Genomic DNA, 20363 nt, shown 5'->3' on the forward strand with positions numbered 1-20363 from the left:
TTTTTTGAGACGGAGTCTTGCTCTGCCGCCCAGGCTGGAGTGCAGTGGCCGGCTCTCAGCTCACTGCAAGCTCCGCCTCCCGGGTTCACGCCATTCTCCTGTCTCAGCCTCCCGAGTAGCTGGGACTACAGGCGCCCGCCTCGTCGCCCGGCTAGTTTTTTGTATTTTTTAGTAGAGACGGGGTTTCACCGTATTAGCCAGGATGGTCTCGATCTCCTGACCTCGTGATCCGCCCGTCTCGGCCTCCCAAAGTGCTGGGATTACAGGCTTGAGCCACCGCGCCCGGCTTGTTATTTATTTGATAAATAATTATCTACTACTGAAGCAAATCTTAAGCTTCGTTTTAGCAAGTATGAAGTTAAATTCTTTCAGTTAATCATCTCCTCTTTCCCACTCCCTTGCTCTGGTTCTGCACTTGGAGTTGCATCGCTCCCAGGCAGCATGCTGCTGGGTGTTACCCGCGTGCTTTCCTCGACACGTGATCCCCACACGTCATGCTGGGTGTTACGCTGGGTGTCACCTTAGTGCTTTCCTCGACGCGTGATCCGAGTGACTCCGCGGTGCACATTCACTGCAGCGTCTCGGTGGCAGTCCTCAGCCTTTAAACCTGATGAACGTGTTTAAGTTCACTTCTCAGATTGTCAATAATTCTGTTCCCTAGAAGAAAGCCAGCTTCCCTCTACAAGTGTTCTGGGAAAAGGAGAGCAGGTTGAAGTAACATTTCCTGTACTGAGACTTGCACCCTGCGATCTCTCACTCATCCCAAATTCTGCATGTGGATGGTAAGCATCAAAAACTTGGCCTATGCCATATAAAGGAAACGCTTAAATTCCTTAGAGGAACATTAAGTTCATTTTCTAAGAATGACTGAAATAAAACCGAATTATTTTTGTCTCTGATTATTACTAATCTCATTCTTGGGATTGCATGTTTTAAATCTTAAAGTTGGTAAATTTGGGCAATGATATGTAAGTATCTTTAATAAAAGGAATTGGAGGATTTTTAAGCTTATTACCAAAGTCTAGGGAGATCTTTGCCTCTGTGAGACGACTTTTTCTTTGGAAAGAGAAAGCGATGATCAGAATGGCCTAGACTTTCCCATCTACCACTGTGCTGTACTTTACACATTTAAAGTTAACCTCAGACAAATTTTATTTATTTCTGTGCACAGTAGAAATATTATACATATTTGGCAACATAAGGAAGTACTGTTTAACTGTGATTAAATAATGTATTACAATTACGTTGACCTCTCCTCCCCAAAATGCTTGAGATTAAGGGGCAACCTTTTTTTGAATGGCCTTGGCCATTGCTTGTCGGTGTTTCTGTGCAGAGCTGCCCCTGGAGCAGAATATTCCCTGCTTGGTCCAAACCACAGAGGGGAAGCAGGGTGGGCATGGAGGCTGGATGCTGTGCTCCCGGCAGGTGCATGGACCTGAGGCACTTTGAGGCTTCCCTGTCTTACCTAGAGCAGAGGGATCCCTCAGAGCTAAGCCAGAGCCACACGACCCATTCTGTTGACGATAGTCGTTGGGCGAACCGCGGACTGGTGCTGGTGGATGCCCAGGAGGTGCCCAGGGTGCTGCCTGGGGCGGAGCTGGAGAGGGGGAGGTCTGGAAAACAGGTTCCTGCTGGGGGCCTCTGCCAAGTCCACGTCCAGCCTTTCTGGAGGTGGCTTCTCAGTGCATTAACAGACCCCGTTGGCAGTGGTATTAACTCTGCCGCCTCAGGCCAGCTACTTTCCTCCTGGAGTTGGTTCCTCATTCCCAGGGGTGGGCAGCTTGCGTGGCCTTCAAGTCTAGTCACTCGGAGGCTACCTGAGCAGTGGCCTTGGCCCAGGCGCTGGCGCCAACCTTTTCTGTAACCTTAGAAGAAAATGGAAACCACAGAGGTCAGAGCGAGCATCTTCACAGACATTAGCAGGTGCCCAGGGGACCCACCACAGGCTGAAATGCCAGCCTGGCACAGATGTGGTTCTCACTGGCAAGAACTTGCCCCGGCCCACGCTCCCCACTCCTGCGGAGAGCTCACAACCAGGCGAGGGGGTGGGTGTGGGGCCCAGCTTTCAGGAATAAGATTAGTGTGTATTCTTTTTTTTTTTTTCCTTAAATCAGTCTTTCTTCTGAGAACACCCAGTGCATGTGGATTGGAAGTTCGGTGGGCTTGTTCATATTTAACCTGGCAAACCTGGAAGTGGAAGCTGCTTTATATTACAGGGGTAAGATCTTTGGTGTCAATGCCACGTAACTGGAGTGTGTTCCTCTGACTGGTATGTGGAACACCCACAGGAGCACCTTGGGAAGCCCCTGGATTCTCCACCATTCCTGGAGAGCCTCCCAGAGCCCCAGGCTCGCACGGCATGAACCTGGCCGAGGCACTCTCCTCTCCAGCTCTGGTTCCCTTCTCCAGTTTCCGCCACCCCCAGAAATGTAGGAATAGTCACCTCTACCCCATCCCCACCAGAAATGTAGGAACAGTCACCTCCACCCCACCCCATCCCCCACCTCATCTCCCTCCCTCAAGACCCCCATCTCATCCCCTGACCCCAGTGGTTCCCACCTGTCCTCTCCTGGCTCTGTGGCTGCCACCAGCTGCACCCTTTCTGCTTAGGAGCCCAGGCGACTTCTGAAAAGCAGGCTGGATTCTGTCCCTCTCCTCTGCTGCAGCAGGGCCTCCTCGGTGGCCTCCCAGGCGCTGCTCCTCTCGGTGCCTCCTTTCCAGCCCTGAATGCTCAGACCTCTGTGGGGCTGCGGGATCCGTCTGTGTCTTCATGCGCCCCCTTCCCTTCAGTCACCCATCCCTGCCTCTCCTCAGCTCAGCCAGGCGTGGCTTCTCCTTGAAAACTCAGCCTTTCCTTCCCCCAAATGGTCACAGCTCTGATGACACATTTCCTTTTTGATCTGGTGCTGGACATGTGGCTTCTCCAGGAGGCTGAGCTGCAGGTCCCAGTCCGAGTCACGGCCCGGCCTCAGAATGGGGCCTGGCATGTGTGAGGCTCAGGGCCTGGTGTGTGTGTGTGGTCTGTGCTCTGGTGTGTGTGCGGCCTGGGGCCTTGTATGTGTGAATATGTGGTGCCCAGCCTGCAATGTGTGTGGCGGGGCCTGGGCAGTGACTCCATGTGTGTGCCCCCTCCCTCCCCATCATGTTCTTCCTGGTCTTTGCTCAACTGAAGATTTCCAGAGCCTCAGCATCCCGCTGGCCGGATCGTGTGCCCTGGGGAACCGCACCGCGGATCACAAGGTCAGTCCTGAGATGCGGCCCTCCCTGTCTGTGAGACGTGCAGATCTGTGCCTCCAATTTCTCCTTTCTTTGGAGTGATCCTGTAACGACTGGCTGAGTAAATGGGGTTTTGTGTGTGAAAATGTTTTAGGAGTGGCGGGGCGATGTTGCTGCTGTGAGAATGAAGCAGAGGTTAGGATATGTGTGGAGATGCACATTTAGTCTGCTTTTACTGGGCAGTGTCGCTAACGATGTTGAAACTATGTCCCTGCAGACGCTGTGCTTGCTGGCCTCCCTCTTTGGCGGGAAGATTGCCGTGTTGGAGATCGACCTGGCCGCGCTGGTCAGGGCTCAGCAATGCCCCGGCCTGAGGCAGAGCCTCTGGGTGCCAGCCAGGTAGAGTGTCTTCAAGTGTGGAGTGTGTGTGCGTATTCACCAAGTAAGCGGCATTTGGATTTCTTTCTATGTTCAGCAACAAAGTTTAGGAAACTCTGAGCTCTACCAACACTGTTTGGAAGAAACATTTTTTCATGCTGTTGCTTCTGTCTTGTTGAAATAGTTGATAGTTTATTTTAATTGAAACACTATTTTATTTCAGAACAGGATGTACATTATAAAGCAGCACTTTTATTAAGAATGTATTAATTTTTTCCTACAAGAATAAGAATACGCTTGACAGTTTTCATTTTCAAATACTGTTATGTCCATAGCTGCGTGAATTAGTCATTTGTAACTGTCTTTAAAGTGTGTAAGTCACTGAAACATTTCCATCCTATCATTGTTTGTGCTCCTAGTTTCATGTGGCTTGTATCTGTTTCAGCTCCTGTGTCCTACCGACCTCTCCACTGTATCTGGAAGTTGCCAAGGAGAAGAGCACCAAGACTGCTAGTGAACGGCGATGTGGTCAGTACAGGGTGCTATGAAATCTAAGAATACAAGGCTGATGCGTTCTCATTGTGGTTAGGGCTGCTGCATTGTTTTGCGAATTCCTATTTGTTAAAATACACATTCCGTACTTCCTTCCATCCTTCCCTCCTTCGTGTCTCTGCCTCTTACGTGTTTGTTCCATGTCAGCTGTGGTGGGGAGCATGCTGGGTGCTTCCCCTCCTGAACTGGCCGTCACTCATGGGATTCAGCAACATGGCCAAGACTGACCGCTGTTCCTCTGGTGCCTGGGGCAGTGGGGGTGCAGAGTGGACCTTCAACAATTACTGACCGTGAGAACATTTGTTCCCCTTTTTTCTCTGCTGAGGAATTTGAAAGCCAATCGCGAGCGTGTGGTTGCACTCCTGCACACTTCAGTGTGGCTTTCTGGAACATGTAGTTTTTACCTAGCCACCATGACGTTGTATCGAAACCAGTAAGTTTTTGGAATCTTGTATTAGCAAGGCCATAATAAATTATTCTTGATTGCCTTGACAATATTTTCTGTTGGTTTGTTCTGAGCAGCAGCCAAACAAATCCACATGTTGCATCTCTCAAATATGTAAAAATGAACTTCTACTTCAAGATGGTGAACTTCATTATGTTCCGTTTATTTCAAGGCTCACTGATAATTACTTCTTTTTTCCCTTCAGTGACCAGTCTAACCCTTTCATCTGTCTTGTGAAACCTCCTACCGCACCTCATTCGAAAAACGAAGGCATTCCCGCAACCCCCTTTCACCTTCCGCCTTGTAGCTCCCTGACTGCTGGGCCTCACCTCCCAGAAAGGCCTTCTCCCCGGCCAGCGACCTGGCAGCCCCACCCTTGGGCCTCTCCCCAGGCTCGGCTGGGCTGGGCTGGGCTGGGCTGGGCTGGGCTAGGCTAGGCTAGGCTAGGCTAGGGTTCCTCTCCCCGGGCTGAGCTGGACTGTGACCCCACCCTCAGGCCTCTCCCAGGCTGGGCTGGGCTGGGCTGGGGTTCCTGCGTCAGACATGTCTGGACCTCCCGTGGAGACCGTCCTCGGACATGGGCTGTGTCCTTCATGCTCCCACGTGGCCCTTGAGCTTGACTTCTGGGAATTCTGGCCTCTCTGTCCCTTCCCTACCAGACTGTTTGAAATCAGGCCTTGAACACCTGTGCCATTCCTAGGTCTCACCGACTGTGTGGTTCCGACCCGCCTTGCGGATCAGGGAGGGCCATTTTCAGGTGGAAGGCTGGGACTCAGAGCTGAGCCCGGGGCTGGAGCTGTTTGCTTGTTCTGTCCTGCCATGGGGGACCCTGCTGCTGGGGGTTTCCGACGGGTCCCCCATTCCTCGGCCCTATTTCCACAAAAGAGCCACTGTCAGGGTTAAGTGTCCATTTCCTGCCACTTTATGCTCTGCTGCCGTCCCATCACCATGCGGACAGTTCTGAGAAACTGTGAGAATGACGGCCTGGGGAAGGCAATCACGCGTGGCAGCCTCTGGGCCAAGCTGACACCTCGGCTGGGAGTGGCCTCTGACCTCCTTCTTCCTCATTAAGTCATGGCACTTCTGCCTTGTAAGGAGGTGCTATTTGTTCACCATTGAAAAGGCGTCTTAAATTGCAAAAGACACTACAGCAGAGAAGACAGAGCAGGTGGGTGGAAGATGGCTGAGAAGAGAATGCCCCTGGGCTGCTGTGGGCCTAAGGTTTGCCGGAGCTGTCTCCTCCTCCTGGGCTGTCCCAGCCTCCTCCTGGGCTCTCCTGGCCTCCTTCGTCCTGGGCCCTCCTGACCTCCTCCTTGCCTTCCTGGGCCCTCCAGGCCTCCTCGTTCTCATCCCTCCCCCAACCTCCTCGTCTTCCTGGACCCCACAAGCCTCCTCACGTGCTTTCTCCCCACCCCTCCTGGCCTGTCTTGGCCCTGTCAGTCTTGCGTCCTGCCATTCATCCTTAACAATTGACAGCAGCAGGAGTCAGAGAAATCCCCAAGCAGACGCAGGCGAGTCCCCAGGGAAACCCGACCTCCCAACCAAAGACAGGTTCATGTCTGGAAGCCGAACCACATGTCTCAGATAAATCCACAGACCGGATTGAGAACCTCTTTTCCTGTTTGGCTTTCCTCTGATTGGCCCTATTTTACATGTACCCACTCTTCCCTAATTGGTTTTTGACACTGCTGTGCCCATCTTTGAGTCATGCCATTTTTTTTAGCCTTTTTTGCATAGGCACAAACCAATCAATATGCACTCCTCCATTCTGAGTCCATAAAAGCCCCAGACTCAGCCACACTGCGGGACCACCTGAATGAGGGTAGGGGCTGCCCTCTCTGGGTCCCCTCTCTGCTGAGAGCTGTCACTCAATAAAACTCGCCAGCCGGGCACGGTGGCTCACGCCTGTAATCCCAACGCTTTGGGAGGCTGAGGTGGGTGGTCCACAAGGTCAAGAGATGGAGAACAGCCTAGCCAACATAGTGAAACCCCATCTCTACTAAAGATATAAAAATTAGCTGAGTGTGGTGGCACGCACCTATAGTCCCGGCTACTCAGGAGGCTGAGGCTGAGAACTGCTTGAACCCAGGAGGTGGAGGTTGCAGTGAACTGAGATTGTGCCATTGCACTCCAGCCTGGGCGACAGAGCAAGACTCCGTCTCAAACAAAACAAAACAAAACTCTGCCCTGCTCACCCTTCAGTTGTCAGGGTAACCTATTTTTCTTGGATGCAGGACAGGGACTCAGGACTCACCAAATGCGGGTATGAAAAATGCTGTAATGCAGTAGCCCTCCACCTTCCTCAGCCAGTGCTAGGCAGCTGCCACATGTGACAGCAAACAGCAGTGGGGCCGGGCCAGCCCCAGAGGCACAGGGCAGGGCAGTGGGACCGAATGAGCCTCTCACAAGCGGGCCGAGTAGGCAGGTACCTCCTGCAGAGAGCCGGGGGCAAGGGAGGCCTGGGCAGGGGCATGGCAAAGAGGCACCGAGAAATCCGTCATCACAATGAATCCTCTCACATGTCTCATCTGGGGCTATTGATGCATAGAGTAATATTCTTTCTTAAGTGCATTCTTTTGTGATTTGTCTTTTTCACTTCGTGTCTGTGAGATTTGTTTCCATTGCTGTACAGCATTCTGTTGCCTGGATATACTGTGGTTTATGTACCCACAATTTATTCAGTATTAACAGCCATTTGGCTTGTCCCAGGCTGTTGCTGTTGTGAGCAATCTTTGCAGCACCTGCTGTAGCTGCTGCACCTGCTGTACCCTGCTGTACCTGCTGCACCTGCTGTACCCTGCTGCACCTGCTGTACCCTGCTGCACCTGCTGCACCTGCTGTACCCCCATGCTGCCCACCTGCCCGACACCTGCTGTACCCTGCTTGCACCTGCTCTACCCTGCTGCACCTGCGACACCTGCCTGTACCCTGCCTGCACTGCGTGTACCCTGCTGCACCTGCGACACCTGCTGCTACCCTGCTGCCACCTGCTGTACCCTGCTTGCACCTGCCGGCACCTCCTGTACCCGCTGCACCTGCTGTACCCTGCTGCCACCTGCTGCTACCTGCTGCTACCCTGCCTGGCACCTGCTGTACCCTGCTGCTACCTGCCTGCACTTGCCTGCTTACCCCTGGCTGCCACCCTGCTGCACCTGCTGCCTACTCTGTTGCTTACCTGCTGTACCTGCTGTACCTACTGTACCCTGCCGTACCCCTGCCCCACACCTCTGCCGTACCCTGCTGCACCCGCCCGTACCCTGCCTGCCACCCTGCGTGACCCTGGCGCCACCCTACTGCCTGTACTCTGCGCACCCTGCTGCCACCCTGCCTGCCTACCCTGCTGCACCCTGCTGTACCTGCCTGCAACCCTGCTGCTATCCGCTGTACCCTGCCTGCATCCTGCCTGTTACCTGCTGTTCCCTGCTGCCACCCTGCTGCACCCTGCTGCACCCCGCTGCCACCTGCTGTACCCTGCTGTTTATCTTCTTTGCCTCTTACTTCCTTGTGTTCTCTGCCCATCTCTTCTCTCTCCCTCTCTGCTGCTACTTTTCTTTTTCACTCCTGTCCTTGCACTCTCTGTTCTTTTTGTAGCCCTTAACTGCCACCTCTGCTGCACCTCTGTGTACCCTGCTGCACCCCTGCTGCACCCTGCTGCCCTACCCTGGGCCGCACCCTGCCCTGTACCCCTGGATGCCCGGGAGGGCTGCCCTGATGTCATGGGGCAGCACCCTGCTGCACCCTGCTGTACCCTGGAGCTGGAAGGGCTGCCCTGATGTCTATGGGGGCAGCTGCTGGGCTTGGGGTGAAGGTTCCCCACGTGGCAGGTCGATGGCAGACGATGGTGAAGGTCTTCCCAGATGGCTGGCCAGCGGCTACTCCAGCAGTACATGATACTCTCTTGCCCCGAGCGCTTGCCATAGCTGCATGTTGCTGGACGCTGGAATTTCTGCTCACCCAGTGTGAGACAAGAATAGCACTGGGAGGTCGCAGGAGGACGGAAAACCCAGGCAACAGCGAAGACAGGAATGTGGCAAAGCAAGCACAGGACAGCAGAAAACCCAAAGCAAGGGAGGGAGAGAGAAGGCGAACCCACCAACGTGATGTGTCCTCTGTTCTCCCGGGAAAACGCAAATAAGGGAGAACGAGGCTGTGGTGGGGGCTTACTTAAAATCCCCTCCTTTCCCAGAATACCTGATGATGATCCCGCCCTCTCATTAAATAAACACCCACAAAATGAGGAACGCAAACTCCTCTGCACACCTCCCTCTGAGTGCGCCTCCTGAGTGCACCTCCTTCTCCTGAGCTTGCCTCCTTCTCTTGAGCTCACCTGGCTTCTCACTTAGGCGTGTGCTTTCACTTTGCAGCAAAAGCTGCTGCTTTTCCCATCTAAATTTTTGCTCTGAAGGTGCCAAGAACCTGGAAACCAGCTGGGGGTGGTGTCTCACCAGTATTTGGAGACCCTCCTGAGTCGTCTGGCAACCAGTGATGATACAGAGGTGTCTTTTGATTTTGTTTGCGTTTTCCTGGTTAAACACAAGGTGGTTATTGCGTGTGTTTAATCAGCTACGTTTTGCTGTCATAAACCTAATTTGCATTTATTATCTCTTTGCTATTATTTTGTACAGGATCTTTTGGATTCATGTTCTCACGTGATTGATTGCTCAGGAACTTCCTGAGTTTGGTTTTGGTGTGCCAGCTCCACAGAATGAGCTGGGAAGAGCTTTCTCTGCTGTACCTGAACGGTTGGTGTAAAATTTTAAATTAGGTGTATGATTGATTTTGAGTATAAAACCAGCCTTATGTGTCAGGGATAAATCCCAGGATGTGTAGTCTTTTTGTTGTGTTGTTGAATTCGGTTTGCTAATATTTTGTTGAGGATTTTTGCATCAATTTTCATTAGAGAAATGGGCCTTTAGTTTTCTGTTTGTTTTTTTCTGTTTTGTTTGCTTTTGTATTTGTTTTTTGGAACTGAATGAAGTGCAGTGTGTTCCCCCAAAGGAGATTTGCGTTGCTTTCTAGGGGTTTGGGTTGCACAAATCCACAGCTTCTGGCCTTTTAAACCATTTGTCAAGGTCACTCTGACTGCAGGGCCAGCAGCCTGGGACCAGTACAGACCATCACGGCACAGGCTTCCTGGGCCAGTTGGAGAAGGTGAAGCTCGCGTAGTGGCCGAAGGCTTGGCCTTTCTGCCCTCACCTCCCTGAGGCCACACAAATCCTCAGCCTGTGTGGCTGGAGTTGAAGCCATCCACAGCTCACCTCAGTTTCGATATCTTGTCCTCATTTTCTTTCCCCTTTTAACAAAATGAAGCACATATTTCTTCTGGCATTTGTGGTTTTTCTCTGTGGGAGAGGCCATCTGAATACCTAACCAGTGTGTTATACAGATAATGAAAGTCAGCATTCACCTTTTAAATAGCAGCACCCTCAAAAAATTGAAAAATGCCTATGTAGTAATGATGCTAATGAAGAATTGAAAGTGATTATTAGGTAAATAATATGGTTTTATACATTATTTATGTGGTAAAGAGTCTGTTTTTCGTAGTCTTTCAAAAGACTTTCTGTGCGTTTACTTTTTTTCATTTAAGATATATATAAAATAAAACTTACCATTTTAACCATTTTTAGGTGTATGGTTCAGTGGCATTCTTTACCTTTTCATTGTTGTGCAATGTAAAAAAACATTTTTGAACCATTTGCTTAATTAGTAACAGAGGAATTTTATACGTATATGTATATTTCTAGGAAAAATGTTTGGAAAAACTTGACTAACCAATATTAATTAAAATGGCTAATAGTTGGAATCATACTAGACTGTTCAGGTGGTTTCCCAAAGCTCTGGCTGTTTCCATGGAAAGAAACTCCCCTATGAGAGTGGGCTCCACACTGAGTGGCGAGCAGTGCCTCCTGTGTGTCCATCACACGGGGTCTGTCACACGGGGTCCGTCACGCAGGTCCCTCACACGGTGTCTGTCACATGGGTCTGTCACACGGGGCCCGTCACAGTGTCTGTCACAAGAGTCCGTCACACGAGTCCGTCACACGAGTCCGTCACACAGTGTCCGTCACACGGGTCCGTCACACGAGTCCATCACACGAGTCCGTCACACGAGTCCATCACACGAGTCCGTCACACAGTGTCCGTCACACGGGTCCGTCACACGAGTCCGTCACACAGTGTCCGTCACACGGGTCCGTCACACGAGTCCGTCACACAGTGTCCGTCACACAAGTCCGTCACACGAGTCCGTCACACGGGGTCCGTCACGCGGGTCCCTCACATGGTGTCTGTCACATGGGTCTGTCACACGGGGTCCGTCACAGTGTCTGTCACACGAGTCCGTCACACGGGGTCCATCACACAGAGTCCGTCACACAGTGTCCGTCACACGAGTCCGTCACACAGTGTCCGTCACACGAGTCTGTCACACAGGGTCCGTCACACGGGGTCCATCACATGGGGTGCGTCACACAGTGTCCATCACACGAGTCCGTCACACAGTGTCCGTCACACGAGTCTGTCACACGGGGTCCGTCACACGGGGTCCATCACATGGGGTGCGTCACACGGGGTCCATCACACGAGTCCGTCACACAGTGTCCGTCACACGAGTCCGTCACACGGGGTCCGTCACACGAGTCCGTCACACAGTGTCCGTCACACGGGTCTGTCACACGGGATCTGCTTGTCGTGTCTGCCGCCCTGGACGGCTGTGCGTTTGGGAAGTGAGATCTGTGCACACAGTCTGTTGTGAAGGAGACACGAGTCTCGTGATTTCACCTTTAAAACTTACCGTGTTTGTTTCCTTAGCTTTTCTTCTTACCTACGCTTCATTTAGATCACTCCTTAAAAGTGGAATTTTGAGACTTTTGTCAACATGGGTCATCTTGTTTCAGACGAGCATATATGATGTACTGTGGTTCGCAACTAATGATAGCATTGACAGTTTAGAACAAAACCTTCAGTAAGAACAATTATATAAATAGTTTTAATACAGAGATAACTTTTCTGTAGCAAGAGAGTGATGAAATTTTAACATGTTGATGTTTTGTGTGTAGTTTAGAAAATATTCCCATGGAAAATGAATGGATATATTTCATTTACAGTAATGCTATAATCCCAAAATTTGCCTTCCTCTACTTACAACACTATAACAGAGATAATATAAACAGAATATATGTGGTAGATGAGGAACTATTATATTTTAATGCTTAGAGCATTTGTAAAACTAATATGCAGTTATGTATTTATAAACCTTATTCTAGGACTTTTAAGACTTTCTCATAATGAAGTGTACTACTCATGTGCCCATAACTTTATCATTTTATCCTGAAATTGTTTTCCTTTCGCTGATATTTGATTATGTTTTGGAGAAGGTTTTTTCTCCTCCCCTGACTGTGGATTGGACAGTGCACTTTCCTGGCTTCTCCTGGGAGCAGTTACTTTTCTAGCGCCCTTGCCCTCTGAGGGTTCCTTTGGGGTCCCAGCTGTGTGTGGCGTCTTCCTTTACCTTGGAAACCTCTTCCCCTCCAGGTCCGGCTTCGCCCTCTGCAAGCCTGTGAGGTTGGTGGAGCCCAGGCCCAGGGAGGAGACCTGGCTTACCGATTCCTGGTCACCTCCTGGACTCTGATTTGCACAGTGAGACGTCCACAATATTAAGTTAATACTCTCTTAGGGCCGCTTGATTCTTAATGGGAATGTGATTAGGTTTTCCTGTATGAAATAGTGCCAGAAACAGAACTGAATGTCTTTGTTTTAAAGAAATAACTATTTTAGAATTTTCAGTATTATGCAGATATCCATTTTTCTAAAGCTATCTTATAATATTGTACAGACTATTCATATTGAACACCAACTATTAAATTTATGCAAAAATAAATAGTTCTGGCAAAACTATATTTGGTCTGAAAGCATTTTTTTGATTTGTAAATATTTGTGGTAAGTTCACGTGATGTCAGAGTTTTTGTCAACTGGTAGTGCTATGCAAAATGTAAAATAGGCTAGGCGGGGCACAGTGGCAAACGGCTGTAATCCCAGCACTTTGGGAGGCCGAGGCGGGCGGATCATGAGGCCAGGAGATCAAGACCATCCTGACCAACATGGTGAAACCCCCCTCTCTACTACAAATGCAAAAATTAGCCGGGTGTGGTGGCGGACACCTGTAATCCCAGCTACTCGGGGGACTGAGGCAGGAGAATCGCTTGAACATGGGAGGTGGAGGTTTCGGTGAGCCGAGCTCGCACCACTGCACTCCAGCCTGAGCGATAAAGCGAGACTCCGTCTCCAAAACAGAAACAAAAACAAAAACAAAAAACAACACAATAACAAAAAAAAAACCAACTTGGGCTGTTTTCTTATTTTTTTAACCCCTTGATTTAATCTTTTGCTGATGATGGTTGGTGTGACTTGAGATATGAAACCTCTTACATTTATGGTCAGACATTCATTCTGTTTTGAAGAGACTCTGTTCTTCTCATGTCCATCCTGAGATGCTAATTTTAAGTGTTTGTTTCTTCTTTAAAATTGCCTTTCCACAGCTGCACGGAACGTCATGAAGGACCAGCGCCTGGTTTTCCACAGTAAAGTTAGGTCATCTGGTTATGCGTCAGCACCACAGTGAGTAAACTCATGTCAGTGAGAGACAGAAATGCACCTGCGTCCCAGATGCAGGACTTTAACACAATAGGGACACACATACGTCCCCAAGGGTCACAGCATGGAGAGAGGACATAGCAATAGAAGCAGAAATTAAAATGTGGTGGGTTGGACCCCAGCATGCCAGTTAGCAGCAGCCGCAGCAGCAAATGTTTCCTGAGCACTCACTATGTGCTGGGCCTCAGAGCAGCCCTCCGAGTTGATAACGTGGTGGTCCCGGGAGGTGAGGGGAAGCTGGTGGGCTGTGGGGCTGGGAGAGCAGGACGATGCTGTAAACAAACATGGCCCATCAAGGCCGGACACAGTGTTCTTCTTAGAACATAGCTTTGCTGTAACATCAGAGCACGATAACTGAGTGCATTTAGGCCCTGAGTTAGCAAGACTGCTCCAAGGCGAGGAGATACGAAGTGGCCGAGAAACCACAGGGTGGCCTTGAGATTCCCTCAACCTTCCCTCAACCTTCACATGCCCACTCCTCAAAGGCAAATGTGACTTTTCTAAAGAAAATGCAGACATATATCCCGCCTCCTACCTCACCTCATGACCTTCTATGTCTCTTAACATAATGGCCAAAATGACTCTGTTACCTGGAGTCCCTGTCCTCAGCGCACACACTCATCTCCCTGGTTGGCGCTCACCTCTACCAAGCTCCCCGCTTCATGTTTCCCTGGCCACTCCCTGACTCCCACCCCACCCCCTGCCACTGCTGTGCTCCAGACAGAAATCCCAGGCCACTCTGTGTAAACACAGCCTCCAGCCCTCCAAGTTCTTCCCCGCTCTGCTTGTTCTCTTTGGCCTGAACAATGGTGACTGTGTCTTCTTATCTGTTCTTTAAACCCCTGTGTCTGGGGCAGCACTCAGCACCCTGGACCCTCATAAGTCACTTCTGGAGGGATGGATGGATGGATGGAGAGATGGACAGAAGAGGATGGAGGGATGAGAGATGGATGCATATGTGCATGGATGGTGGGGATTTGGGATGGAGCGATGAGAGGTGGATAAGTGGGGGGATGGATGGAGGGGATGGAGGGATGGAGATATGAGGGATGGATGAGTGGGTAGGTGGATGGAGGGGTGCAGAGATGAAAGATGGATGAGTGAGTAGATAGATGATGAGGATGGAAGGATAAGAGATGGATGAGTGGGTGCATGATTAGCGATGGATGAATGGGTACATGGATGGAGGGGATGAAGGAATAGAGGGATAAGAGATGGATGAGTGTGTAGATGGAGGGGGATGGAGGGATGGAGAGATGAGGGATGGATGAGTGAGTGGATAGATGAAGGGATGGAGGGATGATGGATGGATGAGTGGGTGGACAGATGGAGGGGATGGAGGGATGCAGAGATGAGAGATGGATGAGTGGGTGGGTGGATGGAGGGGATGGAAGGATAGAGAGATGAGGGATGAGTGGGTGGATAGATGAGGGGATAGAAGGATGGAGAGATGACGGATGGATGAGTGGGTGGGTGGATGGAGGGGATGGAAGGATGGAGAGATGAGGGATGGATGAGTAGGTGCATGGATGGTGGGAGATGGAGGGATGGAGAGATGAGAGACAGATAAGTGGAGGGATGGATGGAGGGGATGGAGAGGATGAGTGGGTGGATGGATGGAGGGGGGATGGAGGGATGAGATGGGTGTGTGGGTGCATGGATGGTGGAGGATGGAGGGATGGAGAAAGGAGGGATGGATGCATGGGTGGCTGAATGGAGGGGATGAAGGAATGGAGAGATGAGGGATGGATGTATGGGTGGATGGATGGCGGGGGATGGAGGGATGCAGAGATGAGGGATGGATGTGTGGGTGGATGGATGGAGGGAAGAGAGATGGCTGAGTGGGTGGATGGATGGCAGGGATGGAGGGATGCAGAGATGAGATATGGATGAGTGGCTCAATTGATGGAGGGGGGATGGATGGAGAGAGATGAGAGATGGATGTGTGGGTGAATGGATGGAGGGGATGGAGGAATGGAGGGATGAGTGAATGGATGGATGATGGTTGGATGGATGAATTCTGCTCCAGTGGCATCTGCAGCTTTCTGTATGAATTCCCCAGTTCTGCCATATTAAGGCATGTTGTGAGTGTCAGGCTTTGTGTGGGAGCCCCAGGGAATGAGGGGTTAACGGACATTGGTGGCCCTGAGTGCCAGCCTGAGGCTTTGGACTTAAAGGAAAAGCCCAGCATCAGGGTCCCATTACAGGATTTTAAAGGAGTCACAGGACGATGTGTAGCAGGACAACATCTCTGAGGCAGTGTGAGAGACACAGGAAGGGACGAGGTGACTTGGCTGCAGGACAGGTGGGAGGGGCCCAAAAGCATTTATGCAGACGTCTGTATCTACATATATAATTTTTTTCACTGTAAAATATAAATCTCTTAAGAACCTTAGAGCTCTTAATATTTGAGAGAGAGATAAGAGTTTTCTTTCCACAGTGTAACTATGTTTTCACCAAAGACCAACATCAAGAGTGAAGGGAAAGGATCTTCGAGACGCAGGAGCAGCTGTGCACGGTGTGTGGTGTCGCACACATTCCAAGTACACTTGAAATAACCTAGACCTTTCCAATGCTTTAACGGGTTCTTTTCCAAACAGGTATAAGACCTTGTATGTGTACATGTGTTTACGTACATATGTACACAGATATGTATATGAATATTATTTATATATCTTTTTAGCCAAATTTAATTCTTTCCTGTTAATTTTTCAGACATGGTCTGTTGTTACTACCTTAACAATTTTGGAATACTAACTTTTTGTTAAAATTTGGTTTAGAAAATGCCATAGCCAGTGCTCCTCCTGTCATGCACGTGGATTGGGTGAAAACACTGGGGCCGTTGTAGTGCCAGGTGCTCATTCTGAGTGGCCGTGGCCTGTGCCACTGGGGAGAACGCCTGTCCACGGGACTGGCTCCACGCTGGCTGCGGCTCTGACTGTGGGCGTGTCCTGCAGACACCTGGGCCCCTTGTGACTGGACAGGGAAGAGCTTGGGGGACGTCTAGGGTCCCTCCCAGTCCTGGATATAAGATTACATTGAGGAGAGATATGGGCTACTGCCCTTAAAACTCATTTTAACATACATGGGTCTGCTTTCAATCACTGCGTTACAGAGCGCCAATACTGATTTTGCCCGCGTTCACTGCATTTTTCTTGCTGTTCCTGCCACGCTCTGCTTGATATTACGCATCTGCTTGCAGCAAAATGCATCCAGGCCTTGTGCAGATGAAGTGTGGTATCAGAGTTCCATTCAGCTCTAGTTCTGTTGGTAATTTTTTCTGTGAGGGCCCCGCTTTCCAGACAGAGCACGCTGCCTCTTCTGCATTTGGCTCTCGTGGGCCATCTGCTGAGAGCTGCTGGGCAGCGGTGGTGGCGAGGCCTCCAAATGCCATACAGGGCCCAGGCGTGTTTATGGAAGGCATTGGCATGTACCCGGAGGGCATCTGTGGATGATGCGACCCTCAGCGGCATGAGACTGGAAAGTGAAATTCGTTTTCTGTTAGTGAGAACCCTCACCCCGAAATCGTCACAGTACTCACATCAGTTTACATGAAACACAAGAAATCCTTGCTGTTTTATAGATGAAATACGTGTCTTTTTTGGCAATATGGAATGTAAGTCTATTTAAAAGAGTTATTTCATGATTTTGAATGTAAGAGTCTAAATATAGACATATATAGATAAATTTTCAAGTTTACTGGAATACAATTATACATGTCCATGGAGGGAAGCCCACTTCATTTCCTGCTTATGTTTTACTTCTGATCTCACTTTGAAAGTCTCCCAATCGCTGTTACCTCTGGCCTTCCCTCAGGGAGCCGTACCCCGTGGAGTGTGCTGTGCCCACCAAGCCCGGCCCCCAGGTTGCCGCCGCCCCCACCTGTACACGCGTGTGCTGCCTCCAGTACTCAGGTGCGCCATGTCCCGTGGGAGCTGGGTAGCATTTCATTTGTAAGTCTTTTATTCTGTCCACTGTAAACGTTTTTCTATTGTATCATAATTGTAAATATATTTTTAAAAACCTTGGTTACTTGAAGTTGCATGGCATGGTGTGTGTCTGGATGAAAACCGAGACTCCATTTCACTCGACTATAGTGAGGGTGATCACCGGGCATCTCACCCCTGCGTTGGCACAGAGACTGGCACTCACTCACTGGCAGCGAGTTTGCTGTTCTGTGTCCAGCTCCTCCGGATTTTGCTCTCTGTGGGTCTGATCCCTCCTACAGAAGTGTTGAGGTGGGCCTGGTGGGAGGGCTTTGGCAGGCCGAGAAGCTCACGGAGCACTCGCTGCTTCCCTCTGGAGATGCGGTCTCTGCTCATGGATAGGCTGGTGACGCCAGGCTGGGGTTCGCACTGTGCAGGCTGTGCACAGGACTCTTTCCTTACCAGACCCTCAGCCGGGCCCTTTTCCTGCAGGACTGAGTGTCTCGGCTTCCGGGACAGTAGCCCTGTATCTCATGCGTGTCCTGATAATGCCTTCGTCAGGCTTCTCTTGGATCTCAGCAATGTTTTCTAAATAATGTTTGACAGAAGAGAGGAGCAGCTTGTGAGAGTGCTCTTGGCCTCGGCTAGGTAGTTCCAGCACTTGAATGCTTCTCAGAAGTGAGGTTTCCTTGCAGGGGAGCTGTGCCCTTGCCTGGGGCTGGACAGGAAGTCCCGTCTGGGCTGGTACCTTGTCCCACCCTCATGCCATCTGTCCAGAGGGTTGAGTCGCCTAAGGGTTACCATTTACTACTCCGCTGAATTCCCTTTATTTTATTATATAATTGTAGCCAAAGAAGTTTTAAAATCATTTTCGGAAATTAGATAGGTAGTATTATCAGTGAATGTCCTTTTGATCTTTGATAGACTAGAACATTCCTTCAGTGTTATCAGCCTTCAAGTTTGAATATTGTGGGTGACATCTATCATGTCTTTCTTTCTTTCTTTTTTTTTTTTTTTTTGAGATGGGGTCTCACTCTGTTGCCCAGGCTGGAGTGCAGTGGCACAATCTCAGCTCACTGCAATCTCCGCCTCCTGGGTTCAAGCGATTCTCCTGCCTCAGCCTCCCGAGTAGCTGGGATTACAGGCATGTGCCACCAGGCCTGGCTAATTTTTGTATTTTTCGTAGACATGGGGTTTCGCCATGTTGGCCAGGCTGATCTCAAACTCCTGACCTCAGGTGATCCTCCTGCCTCAGCATCCCAAAGTGCTGGGATTACAGGCGTGAGCCGCTGCACCCAGCTCTATCATTTATTTCTACCCTGTTTTTGGAAAATGTTTCAATATAACTGCTTAGCTGAGTATGCCTCTGGTCACTCTGCTGATTTGAGGCAGGCCTCAGGGCCGCGTTTCAGGAAGCGTCCTGTCCTGAGTGAAGGGACCTTTTGGGTACAGCTTTTCCTGTTCACAACCTTGTACAGCCGTCACACTCTCTCATCCTGCTGCTCATCCTGCTGTTCCTCTTCTGTTAAGGAAGGACAGCGAGGATGACAAAGGCCGCACCTCAGAAGGTTGTTGGGTAGAGGATATGAGAAAGGATTAACACGGGCTGGCGCCTGCAGACCCCCATGCCGATGTTAGTGTTTGTGTTTTAGAAACAGGTCAACTAGAAGTTCTACTCTTGCCTATGGTCAGTGTGACTCCTATGAATTAGCCTTTTCTACAGTGTGACCCTGTGAACTAGGCTTTTCTACAGTGTGACTCCTGTCTACAGTGTGGCTCCTGTCTACAGTGGGACTCCTGTCTACAGTGTGGCTCCTGTCTACAGTGTGGCTCCTGTCTACAGTGGGACTCCTGTCTACAGTGTAACTCCTGTGTATTAGGCTTTTCTAAGAGGTCTTTTTTTTTATTCTTTTAACAGGAGATGGGCAGTGGCTGGCCTGTGGGTTGTCCAACCATCTATCCCTCGTTTTTGGTGCCAGGCTGACTGGGACACCTGCTGTGTTTTCAGGTAAAACGCATCTTAATTTCAGTCAGTATGAACTTAAGGATGGGTCTCACTTAGGTCCTGGTTGTCAGTTGCTAAAGGACACTTTTGTTTCCTTCAGGACATCAGCAGAACAAAACCACAGCTTGAATTGGGGTCTAAACTGGATTCACTGAGATCTTAAACCAAACGGGGTAAATATTACTCTTGAGAACAGCGTGGCAGCACTTCCGTGGCTGGTGCCCTGGAGGCCAAGAGCCGATCATCTGTAGAGTTTTAGGGGAGTGAGCGAAGTTGAATCCTAAATAATTGAAATATATTTCATTAATGTAATCAAAAGGCATACAGTTGAAATATATTTTGAAATTTAGTAGGGTTTGTACATAGGGATTTTTATAAACGTAACAAAGCAAACTATTTTCTTTTAAAAGTAGATCTGAGAGAAACAGTGTTAAAATTATGACCATTTCGACTCATAACTGGGACATGTATTTGATTCCTAATTCTCATTCCATAAAACCTGACAGCTCTTCGTTAGGGTCCTGATACTGCTTGCCTCAGAACTTACACTTGGTAGATATTTTAACCAAAGCACAGAAACCACAAAAACTATCTCAGTAGTCCTTCTGTTCTATACAGGTTTAGCATCCCTAATCCAAAATTCTGAAATCCAGATACCCCCAGATCCAGAACGCTCTGAACACCAAGGAGATGCCCGTTGAAGCATCTCAGATTTCGGATTTTCAGGTTAGGGTTGCTTACCTGCCATCATGCAAATACTCCACAATCAGAAGGAATGGGAAGTCCAAAATACCGCTGATCCCAAGCATTGCGAATATGGGATACTCAGCCCGTCGCGTGGCCACCCCAAGGGCAGTCGTTAGGAAATGCGGAGGTGGGGCCCGGTGGGGCTGAGATGGGGACAGAGGCAGCGGGAGCCAGGCCTGGGCAGGGCCACACCTGGGAGCAGATGAGCGCCCCCAGTGACTCCGGCCTCACGCCCTCTGCTTGCTGATGCCCGGGGCCGGGTCTCGGAGGCCCCCAAGGGCAGGCAGAGCTGGACTGGGCTCCTGCATGAGCAAAGCTGCGGCCCCGACATGGTCTGGGCAGAGCACGGTTCTCCGGTCTTGGCCTGGATGCTACCCTTGCCCTTCGAGCCCCTTGCTCCTGGTCCCACCGCGCATCTATCCGGCAGCCTCAGAACCTTCAC

The 20363-nt window shown here is 50.1% G+C and overlaps 1 protein-coding gene across 5 annotated transcripts in view; it reads left to right on the forward strand.

Moving 5' to 3' along the window:
• WDR27 (WD repeat domain 27) overlaps nt 1-20363 on the forward strand; it is a 248528-nt gene that overhangs the window by 30663 nt on the left and 197502 nt on the right. For all 5 annotated transcript variants that reach the window (XR_001889728.1, XR_001889726.1, XM_017894959.1 and 2 more), the window contains exons 9-17: nt 662-782; nt 2115-2218; nt 3173-3240; nt 3494-3615; nt 4040-4122; nt 13129-13207; nt 15684-15761; nt 17060-17157; nt 19088-19177. Coding sequence is in view for 3 of the 5 variants with exons in the window: in XM_017894959.1 (XP_017750448.1) it covers nt 662-782; nt 2115-2218; nt 3173-3240; nt 3494-3615; nt 4040-4122; nt 13129-13207; nt 15684-15761; nt 17060-17157; nt 19088-19177 (843 nt within the window). In the remaining 2 variants the exon portion in view is untranslated. The remainder of the gene's footprint in view (nt 1-661; nt 783-2114; nt 2219-3172; nt 3241-3493; nt 3616-4039; nt 4123-13128; nt 13208-15683; nt 15762-17059; nt 17158-19087; nt 19178-20363) is intronic.

Source organism: Rhinopithecus bieti, unplaced genomic scaffold, assembly GCF_001698545.2.
Source record: "Rhinopithecus bieti isolate Rb0 unplaced genomic scaffold, ASM169854v2 scaffold_1017, whole genome shotgun sequence".
Classification (NCBI taxonomy): Eukaryota; Metazoa; Chordata; class Mammalia; order Primates; family Cercopithecidae; genus Rhinopithecus; species Rhinopithecus bieti.